This window comes from Syngnathus typhle, linkage group LG12, assembly GCF_033458585.1.
Source record: "Syngnathus typhle isolate RoL2023-S1 ecotype Sweden linkage group LG12, RoL_Styp_1.0, whole genome shotgun sequence".
Lineage (NCBI taxonomy): Eukaryota > Metazoa > Chordata > Actinopteri > Syngnathiformes > Syngnathidae > Syngnathus > Syngnathus typhle.
This window is the reverse complement of record NC_083749.1, coordinates 4,142,779-4,160,978: the sequence shown is the minus strand read 5'-3', so window position 1 is coordinate 4,160,978 and position 18,200 is coordinate 4,142,779. Positions and strand designations below refer to the sequence as shown.

The following is an 18,200-nucleotide window of genomic DNA, read 5'->3' as shown; positions in this document are numbered from 1 at the left end:
TGGATACTGCATGTGCCGCTCCACATAATCGAATCTCTTCCAGGACGCTCTCGCCGGCTTTGACGCCAACGGACAAGAAGGACATCAGAGTTCCTCCGAGACAGCCGCCGACTAGTGAGAACTTCTTCTTTTGGCTCTCCTCCGCAACCCTCCCCTCCCTCCCGGCGTTGACCCTTCCTTTAATTCATGCTCCATTTTTCTCCCCATTCTTCTATAATTGCATGCATAAATGAATATGCAAATTCCCAGCGCCGTTTAGACTTCTGTCTTCTCGCCGGTTTGATGTAACGGAAATAGCCCCTACTCATACAATATGCATCCAGGCTCATGTTCTGATGTCTCGGCACAGCCATGGGACTCGGTGTGCAGGGATGGTGGCCGCCGCCGTTACCGCAAACAGCTCCACGTGCACCGTGGGAGTGGCTTTCCACGCAAAGATCGGAGGTGAGCGCATCGAGAGGTTTTGGAAGCGATGCCAACGTGGCCGTTTCACTCGTAGGCGTCCGGATTCTGGGTGGACCGGACGGAGAAGTGACAGACGTGGCGGAGGCGCGAGCGCTGAGTTTCAAAGCGCAACACGTTGACATCTACTTGGCCAGCTGGGGGCCGGAAGACGATGGCGCCGCTGTGGACGGACCCGGGCCTTTGACACGCCTCGCTTTGGAGAACGCCGTTCAAACTGTGAGAATATTGCCTCACATTCAGCCCGCTTTGTTTAATGACATCAATTACTGTCATCTGCACAAACACTACTACTAAATGGTGTACAAATAAATTCAGTGTGTCCAATTCAAGTAATTTATTACATTTAAAAAATATGTATTTCATTTAATAAAATTGTTACTCTAATGATTCTTTCATGGAGTGCCACTTAAAATAACTATCACAGTTCTGCATGAAATACAACTTTTGAAAACACAATATTGTGTGTCTTGAAAGTTAAAATGCTTTAAATCTGCTCTATTTCCCCCCCCACACACACACACAACGGTGTAGACTTAGAGATTAAATGAGGCGCGGTGGCAAGCATTTGAGAATGGCTTGTAAAAAGTTTCAAGGACTTTTCCCTGCTCGTTTACTAGCCTGCCGCTTGATGAATGGCCTCGGTCTGCCGCTCTAATTAACAACAGGGCCGATGCGGGCGGGGCTCTATTTACGTCTGGGCGTCGGGAAGCGGCGCACATAAAGGTGACCACTGCTCGTGCGACGGCTACAGCAACAGCATCTACACCATATCCATCAGCAGCGGCGGCGGACTCCAGAACCAGCCGGACCACCAGGAGAGGTGCTCGTCTACGCTGGCTGCAGCCTCCAACATGAATGAGATTGTGAGTAGGGGATGTAAACAATTTTGAAAAAGGTTGGTGTTTCTGGGAGCCAGAAGTTGGCTGAGCATCAAACACCAACTTCTGGCGCTCTTTTGAGAACCATGACAACATTTTGATGTGCAACATTCGGATGACAAGCATCATGTGCTTCTCAGGCGCCACGTCAGAAGTGCGCCACGGCTAAATGGGGCTCGGCCCTTTCGGTCTCGGCGGCGGCCGGCATCATCGCACTCGCCCTGGAGGCCAAGTACGCTCAACACTGTCCCCACTAACTATTAGATGAAATGATTTCCGCTAATGAGTTTCTGTCCCATGTATTCTCAGTCCTCTGCTCACCTGGAGGGACCTCCAGCACATCATCGTTCGCACGTCGGATACTCGTCAGCTCGTGGCGGCCGACTGGCAAAAGAATGGCGCCGGGTACAAAGGTAAGGCACCAAAAATGAGCCGGATTGCCCAAACAAAATTGAATGGATGTGGCTATCAATTTTTCAAGGACCATATCTTAAAACCCTTCTTGATTCTTTAAGGCCAACTGGAAACTCTAATTTGGAAGCCTGCCTTGAAACCCTAATCCAGTGCTTCTCAAATACCTGGGGGGGCGCGTGTGACCCTGGGGAACAGGCTTTTTTTTTGGCAGTACTAGAATAAAGTGTAATTGCGCATTTACTACAGCAGGGGGCAGTGTCGCTCTCATTGTTACTTCTGTCACGTTTGCGACAGTGCAACATTTTACGACTTACAAGACAAGTTAGGATAGTCACGGTGGGGAGGGGGGGCGCGGATACTTTTCTTCTTGCTAGGGGGGGGCGTAACAGAAAATAATTGAGAAGCACTGCCCTAATCCAAGTTTAAAACCCGAATCTCGAGTGTGAAACTTTCACCCAGGCTTGAATGTCCATACAGTATAACGCAAATATAAATTTGACCTAATTAACCTTAACGTAATATATTTGAACATTCCCAGTCATGCCATTGCGCCGACTTGTCGGCCTTTAACAAGTCCCTCTCGCTCGCAATTATCTACAGCTGTAATTGAATGAACCCTGTGCTGGCATTCCGAACCGATTTCATTACTTAACTTTAATTACATTTTTGATAATACAGTGATGTTACAAACTTGCAACGATTGATTTAAATGACTTTAGTTGGCATGCAAGCATCACAATAGCTATCCTTGAATGCCCCTCTCAAAAATAACGATTCCTTTTCACGCAAAACATTAATAATGAACATCGGGATAGAATGTGTTTTTAAAACAAACGAGAAACAGGAAGCGTATGCTCTAATGAGACTGTGCGTGTGTACGGCAGTGATAAACGCCTACAAACTCCCGGGAGTGTGTGCAGTGTGAAACTAGAGCACCTTTTATGCGCCGTCTAACGAGTGTGCGCTTGTGCGTGTATGTGTGTGTTAGTGAGCCACCTGTACGGCTTCGGCCTGCTGGATGCGGAGAGGATGGTACTACAAGCGAAGCGATGGCGGCGGGTCCCCGCGCAGCGTGCATGCACAGTGAAGACGCCCACTCGGTTGAGGAGGTACGAGACTCGCTTGGCAACCTTTAATGAGCCAAGACATATTACAGTACGTTAGGAAATATCATCTCAAGACACAGCACTGCACAAAAGGTATAGTGAGTATTTTGCGGCTCGTGCCTAAGCCATGTTGAATAGTAAACTACTGCTTTGGCGCCATCCGGTGACCGCTTAGAGTCAGACGCCTATGTTGAACTGAAGGGAGGAATTTCAATTCGTCGGGTTGTGGCTTTGACACAATTATGTCTTTCCTAAGTTTCTGATAACATGTCAGATGATGATATAGAAAATATTCCCACAGAATACTGGATGAGGGTGGTACAGTGACATCGGTGCTGGAGACGTCGGGCTGCTCAGCTTCATCCCGACGGCAGAAGCAGCACTTGGCCTTTGTGGAGCACGTGGTGGTGCGTGTCACAGTGGCTTGCCGTCGCCGTGGCGACCTTTCCATTGCGCTCACGTCACCCTCGGGCACCGTGTCACAGCTTCTTGATAAAAGGTAGCATCTCTGGCTCTTTCCTCATGCTGTGTCACCCATTACCGCCATCCAGCAGCACTAAAACCCTGCTGGGCTAAATCCTCCAATTTGGGGGAACAGATTTTTCGGTGCTTCTGATGTTTGAGTGTTTCTCATCTTTCGGTGTGCAAAAATACAACATTGTACATCACCCTGTAACTGTAACTAGTGGGTTAACAAATTCCCCTTTTAATCTAATTACAAGCTGACTGTTACAAATGATTGTTTATTTTTAAGAAGGTACGGTAGCATCTCTGTAGTGGTGATGACTATTCATTTAGGCCTCATGACAACTCCACTGAGGGTTTTCACCAGTGGGAATTCATGACAACGCACTGCTGGGGGGAGCAGGCGGCCGGGGAATGGGCCTTGAACATCCGTGACTCCCCCTCTGCAGGGAGGGAAAACTCTCAAGCGGGTGAGCTTGTTCCTCTCGCTGTATAACGCAACGTGAGGTGATAGACCTCGACGGGGCCAGGCTTTCATTACTTTTTTGCTCCCGGCTTTGTCGCGCAGGGACGCTGGAAGAGTGGTCGCTGGTGATTTACGGCACCGCATGGCCGCCGTATCCCGCTCGGCGAAGGTCGGCGCGGTCGGCCGAGATCCCGAAGGACGCCGACTTGGCTGAAGAATACGCTGGTGTGTGTTCGCTATTTCTTGTCTAAATGGAAAAGACTTTCCAACACGAGTCCAGAAGCTCTCAAACTATATATTTGTAACCTCACTCAGAATTACTATTTGTTATTTTAAATCATTGCCCTTCCAGGACCCTGCGACCCAGAGTGCAGCGAGGACGGCTGCGAGGGTCCCGGCCCGTGGCAGTGTGTCACGTGCGCCCACTTTTTCCTTAAGTTCAAGAACAACACAAGGTTAGTACTGGACCAACAGCTTGACCTAAAGCGTGCTTCTCGCATGACTCGCGTCTCCCCAACAGGATGTGCGTGTCCGGGTGTCCGCGGGGATTCTGGGGTGACAGGCGGCGTTGCAAGCGCTGCTTTGCCACCTGCCAGAGTTGCACAGGAAGCCGCAATGACCAGTGCACTTCCTGTCAAGCCGGGCATCATCTGACCGAGGGGACCAATACCTGCACTGCCGTTTGCGAGGAGGGCTACTTCCTAGACCGCGGTTGGGTTTTGTGGCAAAATGCGCCTGAGTAAGCTTGCTATATCATGGAATTTTCAATTCCACCCCCTGCAGATGCAAACATGTGCAGGAAGTGCAGCGAGAAGTGCGCGAGGTGCACGTCCTCCAGCATCTGCACGGAATGCAAAGCAGACACGAGGTGAGCCGAGCATCTGATGAGCCCCCCCCGGCAAGTGTCTAGCAAACAATACTCGGTTCTCCTGCATCATCATAACAAAAAGTCACGGTACTTTCGGCATCCGATCAATTGATTATCAAAATACTTTTGAATGCTTTTCCTTACTATTTAAGTCGCATATTAACCAAGCAGCGAGCTTTCATTTTCGAAAAGATTGCTTCCACAGAAATGACATTGGGCCATCAGTGGTGAACATTTTTAGGCCACGTTCGCTAATAGCACAGTGAAAGTTACAAAATCTTGAAAGTGCGCTTACCTGAGGTGAACCCATGTTAGGTGCTTGCCAAACGGCGTTCGCCAAGTGCGTCATCCATCATTGGCTGTGGTTGCCACACCTCCATATAATGTCTCATCGCTCTGTCTATCCGCCCTCGATCCAGTTTGCGTGGGAACAGGTGTCAGCGGAGTTGCGCGCCAGGAATGTACCACGACGAGGCAGAAGGTCTGTGCAAAGCTTGCCACCGGGTGTGTGCCACCTGTGCAGGTGAGACATCGAAGCCGACACCAATTAAAAGAAACCCGCACCAGACTAATTTTCGTGCCATCAACGCTGTCACGACACAGAAACAAAGCGATGTTACAAATGATTTCCCAGATCCTCAAGTTGGTACAGCCTCAATTTAAGAACCGCTGCTCTAAAGGTGGTCAGCGTTGAGGAGACATGCGCTTATCTTTCTATTTTCTGGCTCATCAGGCGCCGGTGTGGAGGCGTGCACCCGGTGCGCTGACGGCTACCTGATGGAGGAATGGCGGTGCGTCTCCTCCTGCAGCAGCGGCTTCTTCGCCATAACTCCCCAGATAGCCGACGGGCGCAGGACGTGTAGAAGGTGAGCGCACTGTTGTGTGCTCAGGTGTGGGCGACTTGTTTATCTACTGATGGCAGGCCTCTTTTCTGGTTTGTGCTCCTACAGGTGCGACGCCAGCTGTCTCAACTGTGTCGGGCCGAGCCGGGCCGACTGCAGCAGCTGTTACGGCGGCCGAAGCCTGCAGGAGGGCGAGTGTGTCCTCCAAACGGCGTGCGCAGATGGTCAGCGTCTGTCCGTTTTTATTGGCTCACATCGTTGAGTCTAAATAAACAGAAATCAGCGTGCGCATGAACAGCTTGTTTGTGCTGCTTGATCACAGCACTTACTGGGTGTCAAATTATTCTTATATCATAATAATATTGAATTCATAACAATGAAATGTTGCCACCTTATGACAGGAGAGTACCAGGACGGCGACGGGACATGTCATCCCTGTCACCCGACATGCTTGAAGTGCACGGGACCGCGACACCAAGACTGCATCAGTTGTGGTGCTTCACAGTCAGTTGGACTCACTCAATATACTGCTGAGTCACACACTATTGTCCCCAGCTAATACTGTCCAATTGTGATCAATAAGCTCAAGTGCGGAAGAGCACTTGAAACTGATGACGCTCCAAAAAACAAACAAAAAAAACAACCGTTGCAGGTTTTTGTCCAAATTCTTCCAAAGTTTACAACAGCCCACCAATTTGTTGAGAAATTGCAAGTTCAAGTTGGATCATTCAAATTAATAGAATAACAATTTGTCAAAAATTATTTTTTCCTTTGCTGCCATCGCAGCGCTTTGGACGAGGGCCGCTGCCTGGCCGAGTGCGCCCGGGGCAAGTACCAGTCGGGTGGGCGCTGCCACCTGTGTGACCACACCTGTGCTACCTGCGTGGAGGCGGGGCCTAACAACTGCACGAGCTGTGACAAAGGTGAGGACCTTAACTGTCACCATTCGTTAGGTCTATTATAATATAATAATTGATTAGTTGATGATTAGTTGTACTCGTTGCCTCCAGCCAGCAGAGGCGCTGTGGCGTGGAGAAGAACAAAAATGGTAAAAGTGTTGTAAACACCGCAGATAAGTTCGGAATGGAGCGTTACCTCCACCATGGCCGCTGCGTGGACGCCTGCCCCGGGGCCTTCTACCACACTGAGGAGAAGAGCTGCGAGGCCTGCTCGCACCGCTGCACGCTCTGCACAAGCTCGGCCCACTGCCTGCGATGCAACTCGTCCTACTACGTGTCCGACGGCGCCTGCGTCAAGCTGGAGTGCGGCGAAGGCAAGTCGAGTGACCTGAGCACCACTTGTCTTTCCCACTACAGCAAAAAAGTGCATTTGTTGCTTGTCTTTCAGGGGAAGTAGAAGATCCAGATTACAGCGACTGCATGGCTTGTGAGGAGGGCTGCAGGCAGTGTGTCCTATGTAAGCTCACACATGCTGCTTAAGCAAAATGTATTAAGCATCCCGTATTTGACAAAGCTAAGATTTCTTTTGACAACCTCTAAGTTCCAGAAAGGAGCAGGTATGCGATAACCAGATTGTTTTCTGCTCCACACGAATCAAATCCGAAGGGTCTGCTGCACTTGATTTTTTTTTTTCCATTTCATAAAAGGAGAGCTGAGCTTGTTTGTCTGCTTCTAACAGATAACCCCAGGCATTGCCTGTCCTGCAAAGAAGGCTTTTACAAGTAAGGCTGGTGTGCCTTGTGTGACCTCGCCTTCGTCTCTACTGGCTTAACCTCTGGCTTAACTGATTTGCTTCTGTTTGACGGACGTTTTGGCCGACAAGTGAACTGGATTTGAGGAAAAGCGAGCTCGTTGACTTCTTCATCTTTTGTGCTCAGCTTCCAGGATGGCTGCTACAAAAACTGCCCTGCTAAGACGTACAACGTGGACGAGGAGATGATCTGCGTTCCGTGCGACGACAACTGCGTGAGCTGCGACCAGCACGAGTGTTACTGGTGCGAAACGGACCTCTTCCTCTCAGGTAGCACTTCTACAGTTGTTTTGGCACAGTGGACGTACTTACACGTCACCATTTTTGTTTCCGGGAGACTTGATAGGTGCTCCTGTTTGGGTTTGCAAGTCAGATTCGTGAACAAACTTCTCAAACACTGCAAATCTACGTGTCAAGTCACATCGCCAACTAGTGGCCTGGCATGCAATTTACAGCAAAATATTGTTTTTTTTCCCTCAGAGGGAAAGTGTGTCCCCGTGTGCCCCGAGGGTTTTTACGGGGACGAGGACACCAACGACTGTGAAGAGTGCCACGCCGACTGCGGGTCATGCAGTGGACCCGAGAACGACGACTGCTTGTCGTGCGATGACGGCAAATTGCTGGAAAAGGGACAGTGCGTGACCGACAGCGACGTCTGTCCAGTGCTGACCTTTCGTAGCGGTGAGAATGACAATTCAACAGCTTCTTGACTAAAATCAATGCGGGATTTCAGCTTAAGTGCTCAATCAGCCATACTGAAACTCTGCCAGACAGACTTTGTGATGATTGATGGTATTCATTGAGCTCTCCTTCCAAGACTTTAAGACACATTCAAGCAACATCTTGTATAATTTATTGGAAGGGAAGTCATCTAATTATCGGAATTTTAATCATTGGAAGAAAAACCATTTGAAATAAAAAACTGTCATCTAAAGTGAAGCTAACAAAAAATGCTAGCTAGTTGCTAGCTAACCAACGTTAGCCAAATGTACATCTAGTTTTTGATATTAATTTATATAGTTTCATACAGCACTTTCGGTAAACATTTATATTTCACTTTTGTGATAATAAATGTGGTCTACCTTGATATTTCACGATGGCTTGAGAGTGTTTCGTTCGGCAGGTGATGGAGAATGTGTAGCGTGTCATCCATCGTGTGAGTCCTGCAATGGAAAAAACAAGAACCAGTGTACCAAATGTACAAAAGGTGTGGTGGAACATCACTCGCTAATTATTTTAATAACAAAACACTACTACTTGGAATACATGTTCGTCATTAGCATAACAATGTCTCAAGCAAAAAGTAAAATGTCGTCTACACCACCTGCTGTGTTCTTCCAGGACGCTTCCTGAGCCCACAGCAAACGTGCGTTTCAAAATGTCCGCCGGGCTTGTTTGGCGACCGGCTAAGCGGCGAGTGCCAGGCTTGTCCCGCCGGCTGTTTGTATTGCGCGGACCTGGAGCGCTGCACCCGCTGCCTGAGCCGTCCCACGGCGAGTTTATTCCTGCAGGACGGCCAATGCGTCCAGCAGTGTGTCAGGTTAGATTGTAATCACTTTGCACGTTTTAAAGAAGACATAAGACATATTTGTATCAAAGTCAGTTTCCCCATCACGTTAACATAAAAGTGTTGCTTCAGACATTAAAAAAAATAAAAAGCTCCGATCCTTGACATATTCACTGGCCATCGTTTTGACTTTTCTTCCTTGACATTTATGAGCAATTAAATCCACACTCCCAGTGCGTCATGTCCTTGCACGCCGTATCCTTGGGTGTCCATTAGCGGGCCCGATGACGGGACGAGAGGCTGCCCAATCTGCCTTTATTACCTCCCCCAAGGAAGTTATTGCTCCATGCCAGTCGCAAAATTACGACCTCCGACAAGGGAAAACACATCGGAACGTCGTTTGAGTTCTTACTAGGGGAAAATACTACGGAGGACTGTATAAACTACATTTATGGGTTTAACTAGGTATTGCCTTTTTTACACAAGTGGTTTAATGTGCAAAATGGTATGCGGGGATCTTATGTGGCTGTATTATGTCCCTTCAATTATTGAAAATCGGGTTGTCAAGACCCGTCATTCAGTCCATATAAATGAATAAACAAGCTAAAAAGTTAACGAGCAAGCAAGTATTGCAAATCCTGACAAATGAGCTTTTCAGAAATGACTGAACATAAAACATGCCTAATTGATTTTTGATCTCGCCAGAGGTTACCCGGTCGGTCAGGTGTGTCGAAGCTGCGCGTCGGACTGCGCGTCCTGCGAGAAGAACGCTACCTACTGCCTGAGCTGTGAAGAACCACTGCTGCTGCTCAACCACCAGTGCGTGGACCAGTGTCCCGCGGGCCACACGGTCCACATCCAGGAGTGCCGACGCTGCCCCCCGGCCTGTGAAGAGTGCAGCCCCCTAGGAGAGTGCACAGGTAGCGCTTAATGCAACAAATATCTTGAAAAGCTGGTGTGCTGCATTTTAAGAAGCCTCCTAATTTCTTATTTGCCATTTCTTCCCCGTAGCCTGCGAGGAGTACCACTTCCTCCACGAGGGCAAGTGCGTGCTCGACTGCCCCGACCGCTTCTTCGGCGGTAACGAGCGACGGGAGTGTGTGCGCTGCCATCCCGATTGCCGCTTGTGCGACGGTCCCAGAAGCGATGATTGCGATGCTTGCGTGGACGCTGAGGCCGTGCTGCAGGATGGGCAGTGCGTGACTGCGTGTCCCGCTCGGACCTTCTTGGACGACGTGACGGGAGAATGTCAAGGTATGTCATTTCTCACATACACACTCAGGGTATCGCACTTGCTCTCACACATACACGTTCCCTCTCAACTAATTTAACAATTTCTCACTTTCTCACGCACACGCTTTCCCAACTCAAGCTCACACACGCACAACCCTTTCACCTTCCTCAGTTGACTTGCATCTCATTTTTTAGTCAACATTAAGAAGTTCTGGCTCGGAGCGCGCTGAATAATTTTAGCGCAGACTAAAATAGCAAAAGACGCTTCTCAGAAGTTCGACAACTGTCACGTCGCCTCCAGATAGAAAGGCGGCTGGTTTTGTTACCCTCACTGACCCCGCCCCAAAATGTGTCTCTTACATCTGCAGCCTGCAAAACTGTTATGACTTTGCCCTCGTAAGAACATGAAAACTTTTGATTGCTTTTTTTTTGTCATATTACAAACTTTGATCTTATTTTCCAACTTTTTTATTTATATCATTTGTAATGGTGATTAAATTATTCTATTATATACAACGATTTCTGATTCTAATTTATCCTGCAACTGGTTTTGCTCTTTGTTTTAGAGTGTGACGTCTCCTGCCTCACCTGCGTGGGGCCTCTGACCGGATCCTGTTCTAGCTGCAGAGAGGGCCAGAGACTGGAGAGCCACGGGCTGGATGCCCGCGGTCACTGCGTGCCGTCGGACGACGAGTGCTCGCCACACGAGTACGCCGACGAGCGTGGAGATTGCCAACCGTGTCACAAGAACTGCCGCCGCTGCTCCGGCTCGGGAAAGACGCACTGCTTGAGCTGCAAGCAGAGACATCTTCTGCTCAGTGAGTTTGATCTTTCCTAATCATATGATACAGAAATATATTGAAAATAGTACATGGATGTACGTAGCAAATTCAAAAAAATATATATGATATAAATTTCTCAACTGACCTCTAGATGGCAGCTGCGTGGACGAATGCCCAACAAGTTTCTACGCTGACCAGTCGTTGCAGAAATGCCAAGCGTGCCACTCGACTTGTCAGTCCTGTGCCGGGAAGCACAGCCATGAGTGTCTGGCCTGCAAGGAGCATCTTTTTCGCCACGGCAACGAGTGCGTGGAGACGTGCCGACTCAAGTAACCACAAAACCTTTGTTAATTCCAATTTCAACATATTCAGGAATTTCCACCGCGACAAAGTGAGGGAAGCCACGCCAATTACATGGGAGATTCACTTCACACGGCTGTAAAATGCTAATTGTTGCTGATGTTTAATCGGCGGACAGCGGCTGAGAAAATGAAATTAATGCGGCGTTAAATTGCAATTAAATCCCGCCCAGTTTATTCCGATGAATTGTACAGTGGAAGAAGCCCCGGCGCTTTGCTGTTTAATGAAGTGTCATATCCATACACTGACCTCTGCACTTTCTTCCTCACAGTCACTACGGCAACCAGGCCACTGGGACGTGCGAACCGTGCGACCCCACTTGCAGCGAGTGTTCGGGGGACGGGCGCTGCCTGAGCTGCGTGCCCGGACTGGTCTTCATGTCAAGGGAAGGCCGCTGCCTTCACACCTGCCCTCGCGGTTTCTTCCGCCACCGAGAATATGATGACACGTCGGCGACGTGCGAGCGTTGTCACGGCAACTGCGCCACCTGTTCAGGTCAACAATAGGACATTGATTACATTCAAGAGTGGAGATTTCAAATAAACACAATACTCACGGGCTTTTTTTTTTTTTTTTTAAGGTACACTATTTGGCAAGTTCAAGTGTCATAGGTTATACTGTATGGTGATATATTTTGCAGGAAAGACCTCTCACTCCTGTGACTCGTGTGGGCCTGGTTACCTCCTGTCAGGCAGCACGTGCGTGTCTGTGTGCGACACGGCCAAGTACCCGCTCATCAAGGTCATCAGGGGTCTTCTCTATTAAAAAAAAAACATATATAAAAATTGTAAATAGTAAGTGATCTGCCTCCCTGCTAGGGTTCGAGTCACATCTGCGAGGACTGCGACGCCTCCTGCCTGCGCTGCGAGGGTCCCGGCCCCTCCAATTGCAGCGCGTGCCCCCCGCACGCCATCCTTGAAGCCGGGGGGCGCTGTCTCCTTTGCTGCCACGTCCCCGCCGCCGCTCACACACACGATTGCTGCAACTGCACGGAAACAACAGGTCGGCAACAATAGCCACTTCCAACCTTTGTGAATATTTTGCGTTCGATTTGAAGAAGCATTTAAAAAAGTATAGTGTAAAGAATAATTTTCATTCATTTAATTAAATCGTAAGGCTTTTATGTTAATAATCATACCGCTTATGTCATATTTTATTTTTTTCTGAAATTCTCTTCAAAGTATTTGTTTTCATTAGCATTTAACATTGTTTTTTCTTCTATTTATGTAATATATGCAATATGAAGACCATGTGTCTCCAATTTATTTTATTTTTACCTGTAAAGAATATTATCGTCTTTTTTCCACTCAGGCAAATGTGTCCTTAGCACCAACCTGGCATTCAGGAATGAGGAGGAAGGAGGGGAAGAGGAAGCAAGGGGCAATCCTATGCTTTTCATCATCGCGTGCGTCCTTCTATTAGCCGGACTCTGCGCTGGCGCCTTCCTCTTCATCCAGCACACTCGCTCCAAAAAGACATCTTCAGACAGGACCCCAGGTGGCTACAAGAAACTGGGATCTGGTTCTGCCTCCGGTTCCGGCAGCTACAGCTCCTCCTCGCCTTACTACAAAGGTACGCAGATGGCGGACTTGGGCCAACGCTACACGGTCGCTAAAGAAAACGAAGATGAGGACGAGGAGGAGGAGGAGGATATTGTGTATATGAGTAAGGACGGAACCGTGTACAGGAAGTTCCGCTACGGGAAACTGGGGGACGACGATGAGGAGGATCTGGAGTATGACGACGAGAGCTACACGTATCGATGAAGCGTGGCCTTTGTTTTCCACCTAAAATGAGAGTTAGGAATATCTGGAAAAAAACTGGGAAAATTCTAAATGATGAAAAAAAATACAGAAGGGGAAAAAAAAGTAAACTAACCTGTGGACATTGTAATTTCACCAATCACCACTAGATGGCAGACGTCTTAGTTGCACTTAATACTGCCCTAATATTTTTTAATTTCTTTTGCAGATTTGGAATGAATTGCAGGAAAAATAGGATCTCAATCATATTAAATTTTTGAGTGGGTTGTTTTTTTGTGAAAAAAATATGACAAAATGAGTTATGTGGTTATTGTGTTTGTTTCGTTCGCTTTTATACAGGCATTGAAAAGTGTATTATCAAAATGAAATATATTCATATTTTGCCCATATTTAAAATATAGCACTTTTGTCATACATCCGTTTAGGAAATTCGAGTGTTGACAATGATTCAAACAGAGGCAATCACTCAGACACAAGTCTGGTTTATTGAACTACAAGTGTGTTTGCGTGACGAGGAGGCTACATGCACTGCTATGCACAAAAGGCACACACAATCACGCACGCACATTGATGAGACATTGTGCTTATTCATCATAAAGACGATTGTTTGAGGTTTTTTTGTTAGTACTCATTATTAGGACATGCGGGTTGTTGATTTATTAGTCCTTTGTGAAGCTAAATCATCTACTATAACCGGAGACTGAGATTTATTTACTACGTAGGTATTTTGCTTATGATTGACGACTGTTTTTAATATCTTGAACTTTATCCTGTAACTAAATAAGACAACAGCAATACTAGAGACAGTTCCGACTTTTTTTTTTTAAAATAAAAAAATAAGTATTCAATGTCTTAAAGCATCAAAAACATTATTTTTAGAATGTGTGTGATATAATATATTACTAACAACAACACGTACTGAAAACCATCGAAAAAAAGAAAACATTCGGATTCTTAATGTGAAGTCATTGTAAGGCTGTTCATGTGTACCTAATGTAGTGTCCAGCATGTGTATACTCTAACATGTGTATTACGCAATCAAATCACTTGTGATATTTGGTGGATGACGCCAGATGCTTTTACTTTGAAAACACACGTCTTACTCTGAAATACTGATATGCGTGAGCACGGGACATCATTATTGCTTCACTTCCTGTCCGCGCACAACTGTATGACATCACTCACCGGCGACCGCCTGCCGTGTGCGTGTACCAGTCCGATTCATCAAAGTTGTCTCGTCATCAGAAACTACACACTCGCACACAACGAAACACAATCACACGTACACACACAAGCACGTTGACCTCCGAGTTAAGGAGCGCTGGCACCCGCCTCGTTTGATCTGCTGAGAAGACAAATGAGTGTTACGTAAGAGAATGTACACGCGCACTATTTCACACTTGCACACTCTCTCACATCTGCTCGCACACGCATACACTTTTGTACACTCTCTCTTACACACACACACACACACACACACACACTGACCGTGTTGGCTCGCTTCCCAGCAGAAAACTATTCACTCTGCAATGAAAGACACAAAACATAATGGAGTGGTTCTTTTTCCGGCAGAGTGGGACTTGTGATTTATGGCGGAAGAGATTTTCTCCGGCGTGATTCATCAGCCACACGTTTTTATTTGAGAGCGTAAATCGTACAAGAAGGCACGGAGACGCCTCGTTTGCTTTGTTAGCGCCGTCGTACATCAGCCGGTAACCGCCGCACCTTGGCTCTTTTGTAGCACTGCTTGCCATACAAGTTTTAGTAGATTAGTACTAGTATAATATTTGGCCTCGCAGAAGAGAATCTGTGTTAAAAAAAATAATCCACCAAAATTTTGTTGCATTTCTGATTTTAAAATGTAAAAATTTGGTGATCGGTGTTGTTTTTTTTTCTTAGAAATTTTGAGATTTTACAATCATAAATGTTTACTTAGCACGAGTAAACAATTTTTAAGGGTTGATTTTTTTTTTTAATGCCAATTAAGTAAAGCCTTGTTTATAGATTCATTGATTCAATAACTTTTACAATCTTTTGAGGCTCTATGGGAATCCGGATTAATATTTGCTTTAGTAGGAACGCTTGTGTGTTACTCACTTGGAATTCTCTGCTGCTACTTTGAGCTCTTGGTCCAGTCTGAAAGGTGAACGAAAAAATATCCAAGCTAGCGTCTAAGGTTCGGGGATCTGGTAAGGGCGGTTTGTGTGTGTGAGCAAAGTTCTCACCTAATGATGCACTCTGGGATGTGGACACTCTCCATGGGGATAAGCTCTTGCAGCTCATCCAGGCTGCTCACGTACTTGATCTTGCTGCTGAACTTAGTGCTGGAAGAGAGCGACGTTCCCACAAGAGTCAACCCCACCGGTGCCACGGCGGTAGCGAACACAAAAACACATGACAACATCTAAGCCGGCTGTAAAGTACAAAGCCTTCGCCAAACTTGAGGTTCAAAGTTTACCACAAACAAAATGACACCATAGAAACTTCAAAGACACAAAGTCAATGGCGGGATCAAATCATTTGTATTCGAGTCAAAGACACTGCTTAAACTTCGAACGACATCAAAGACACCTCAGTGTACCTGATGAACGGCTTGGTGATGGCCAGGATGGTCCTGATGAACCATGATGGATGCAGGATGATGAAAGATTTCAAGTTCTTCCGGAGTCTGCGTGACAACAAAGCGTGTTAGGGTTTTGTTTTCACCTGAGTCTCAAAGGCGCTAAAAGGATGACCTTCTGTCAATCATCTGGTAGCACTTCTTGAGCCAACCCAGGCCTGGCATTCTTCTGTGAGGTGTGGCTCCGTTCAGGTACACAATCATGTAGTCCTCTGCCACCATTAGCTCTAAAGTGCTGATCACATAGCTGAACACACAGACAAACATTATATTTTATCAAGTGCGTGTAAAAATGTCTATGAAGCTTCAAGCCAAATCTGCTCATGGATATTTCGAGACCTAGCTCTATTTATTTATTTGTATGTTTTGCTTTCTGACTTCAACCCGGCAGCCTAGCTGTCATCCGCAGTTAAGTGACGTCGTGTGGAGGGGGGGAAAAAAAAAAAAAGGTGCTAGCATGGCACGCACGATTTTCTGATGTTTGCTAGCTGCAAGGGAAAATCTCAACAAACAGCATCCGCTTCATTTTTCTAAAAGTAGATTTACCCGATTGTATTTGACAGGACTGTCTGTTGCCTGTTAAAAATGGCCTGGCTTCAAATAACCATCTTTAAACAAACTCACATTTACACACATGCTAATTGTTATATTATGTTGCTTTTGCTAACGTAGTTAATGTTCCACTCACAGGAATAGGTTCTCCATAATGTCATGATAGTCCTCTTTGTCACTGTCTGGCAGGAAACAAGCAGCAAACACGATGATGGCGTTCACGCCGTTGCTGTAATACCCTGAAAGAAAGATTTGATTATGCCTTGGATGATGGAATTTTTTTTTACATTGCGTTATAATTTTGGTTGATGTACCTCCGTGAGAGATGACTCGCATGTAGGGCTCGATGACTTTCATGTCGATGCGATGCTCTTGCTCGCCGATGACCACCGTTCGCCACAGCTTGACGTCTTGACGCTCTTCCTCGGCGCCGTACGTCGGGATGGCTTCGTACGACTCGCTTGCCCGACCTCGGTATGCCACTTTGGGATCTGAAATAATGGTGGGAAGTAAAATTGAGTACTGGCGGGGGGGGGGGGGATGAGGAGGTTCATAAAACTATTAATTAAAAGTATTTTTACTTTTATGAGTGTCTTATTTACGCTACAAAACAAACGATTCATCAAAACAAGTGACATCGTCGCAATTGTCCGCCTTCTGCCCAATTTACCGTCCAAGTCCATCTCGTGGTCCGTGTAGTCCAGGTAATCCCCTTCATCTGGAGTGTCGAGGTCATCCACGTTGATATCAAGGTCATCTGGCGTCTCGCCCAAGTCGTCCTCGCTCTGGTCCAGAGAAAGGCTGATGCGGGGAGCCGACAGTTTCTTTCGCTGGTTGCCGCCTCCTTGGAGGGGCAGGGAGGTGGGCGGCGCTGGAAAAAACAGCAACGTACTTCCTTGACACCGATTACGCTTCTCCTCATGACAGATACTCACTTGAATACATGAATATGTAGCCCCACCCTCCCAACTGTACTGAATATAATGTAAACAATATTTGGAATTCACACTTACCAGGTCTACCGTCACTGTCCTCAGAGTTCATCTTGCTGTGCGACGCCAGGTCCATCCCAAGGAGGACCTAGAAAAACAACAAAATACCAAACCTTAATCACACGAATTTAACAACAGGAACACATTTCAAACGGAGATCTTGTCGCCTTGAACGTGAGGACTTATTACGTCACAGGAACCCCCGCGTCGGTCGCCTCGAGCGAAAGGACTGCACGATCGCAGACGTGCAAATAACTCATGCATAATCAATATGACATCAAATGGAAAGATCCTGCTTACAGACAGACAGACAAATCCTAGCAGTTCTGTAACGATGGAGAAACCAGATGCTAGCCTCAGCCTCCCCGATGGAAGATGCTGAGCTGCCTATTCCCCATCACATCCCCATTTTGATTCCCTCATTTTCCCATACTCACCGCTACCGGGAAGAAGAAGCTCCCGTCTCCTACTTCCTGCTCCCAGCCTCCACCCCCTCCTCTTCCTCCAACCTCCTCGTCTTCCTCGGGAGATGCTGGGTTCGCAGGCGGCCAGCGGCTTCCGCCATTTTCTGCTCACGTGACCGGGGCTGTGCCCCTATAAGGGCGACCACCTGCTCCTATAACAGCGCCCCTCCCCCACTCCCCAAGGCGGTGCGAGACTTGGAGAGGCAGGATGTGCGCGGGGCCGATAATGTTGTGTTATCGCTGCTATTTCAGTGCCTGAATTTTTTTTTCTTTTGTCATTAGACGTTGTTAGCAGCAGTTGGTCAGATCGACACAGAATCCAGACGTGCTCAAGCAGTTTGAAATTGCTGTACGTTTGTAAAAAAAGATGCTAAAACATATTAACACGAAAACGAGCATATTGGTTTGTCCTGACCGAATAGTCGGCATAGTACAATCGCGGCTCGTTGCTTTCACTTACCAGGTCGCTGTGGTTCGAAGGCTGAATAGGAAGTGGAGTTGGACTTCTTGGTGCAAAGGTCGCCTCCACGCCTTCAGTGACGCGTGTCGGAGCATCCTCCGGTTAAATAGTAGCTTAGGCTACCATGCTAGGTGGCTCCATTTGAGACTTTGAAGAAACAAGCCAAGTCGCAAAGAGCCAAGTTGTGCAGCCAAGTTAGCCTGCCTCAACATGTCTCGATCTAATTATCACGTTAACAATTAGTCTCCTCACT

The 18,200-nt window shown here is 47.2% G+C and overlaps 2 protein-coding genes across 4 annotated transcripts; one reads left to right on the top strand and one right to left on the bottom strand.

Moving 5' to 3' along the window:
* Positions 1-371: 371 nt before the first annotated feature.
* LOC133163756 (proprotein convertase subtilisin/kexin type 5-like) lies at positions 372-14,070 on the top strand. Its single transcript, XM_061293973.1, has 32 exons — positions 372-444; positions 500-681; positions 1,131-1,328; positions 1,484-1,575; positions 1,653-1,756; positions 2,746-2,848; positions 3,150-3,362; positions 3,662-3,798; positions 3,897-4,019; positions 4,147-4,249; positions 4,315-4,505; positions 4,578-4,662; positions 5,082-5,185; positions 5,396-5,528; positions 5,613-5,728; positions 5,906-6,008; positions 6,291-6,427; positions 6,577-6,777; positions 6,852-6,920; positions 7,143-7,185; positions 7,342-7,484; positions 7,695-7,895; positions 8,338-8,421; positions 8,556-8,754; positions 9,427-9,641; positions 9,733-9,975; positions 10,521-10,772; positions 10,888-11,065; positions 11,368-11,591; positions 11,737-11,837; positions 11,915-12,098; positions 12,408-14,070. The coding sequence occupies exons 1-32, from the start codon at positions 372-374 to the stop codon at positions 12,860-12,862; spliced, it is 4,989 nt and encodes a 1,662-aa protein (XP_061149957.1). The 3' UTR covers positions 12,863-14,070.
* On the bottom strand, positions 13,326-18,197 carry prune2 (prune homolog 2 with BCH domain). 3 transcript variants are annotated; one of them, XM_061293746.1, is made up of 11 exons: positions 17,461-18,197; positions 17,045-17,111; positions 16,702-16,902; positions 16,346-16,522; positions 16,168-16,270; positions 15,595-15,726; positions 15,441-15,527; positions 15,085-15,183; positions 14,957-14,995; positions 14,348-14,383; positions 13,326-14,204 (listed from the first exon to the last, which is right to left on the bottom strand). In XM_061293746.1, exons 2-11 carry the CDS (start codon positions 17,097-17,099, stop codon positions 14,171-14,173), a joined length of 963 nt encoding a protein of 320 aa, XP_061149730.1. In that variant the 5' UTR covers positions 17,100-17,111; positions 17,461-18,197; the 3' UTR covers positions 13,326-14,170. The 3 variants fall into 3 exon arrangements, with proteins under 3 accessions (XP_061149730.1, XP_061149731.1, XP_061149732.1); XM_061293747.1 differs by having other exon boundaries at positions 17,948-18,197; XM_061293748.1 differs by having other exon boundaries at positions 13,326-14,201; positions 17,045-18,197.
* Between the last annotated feature and the right edge of the window lie 3 nt (positions 18,198-18,200).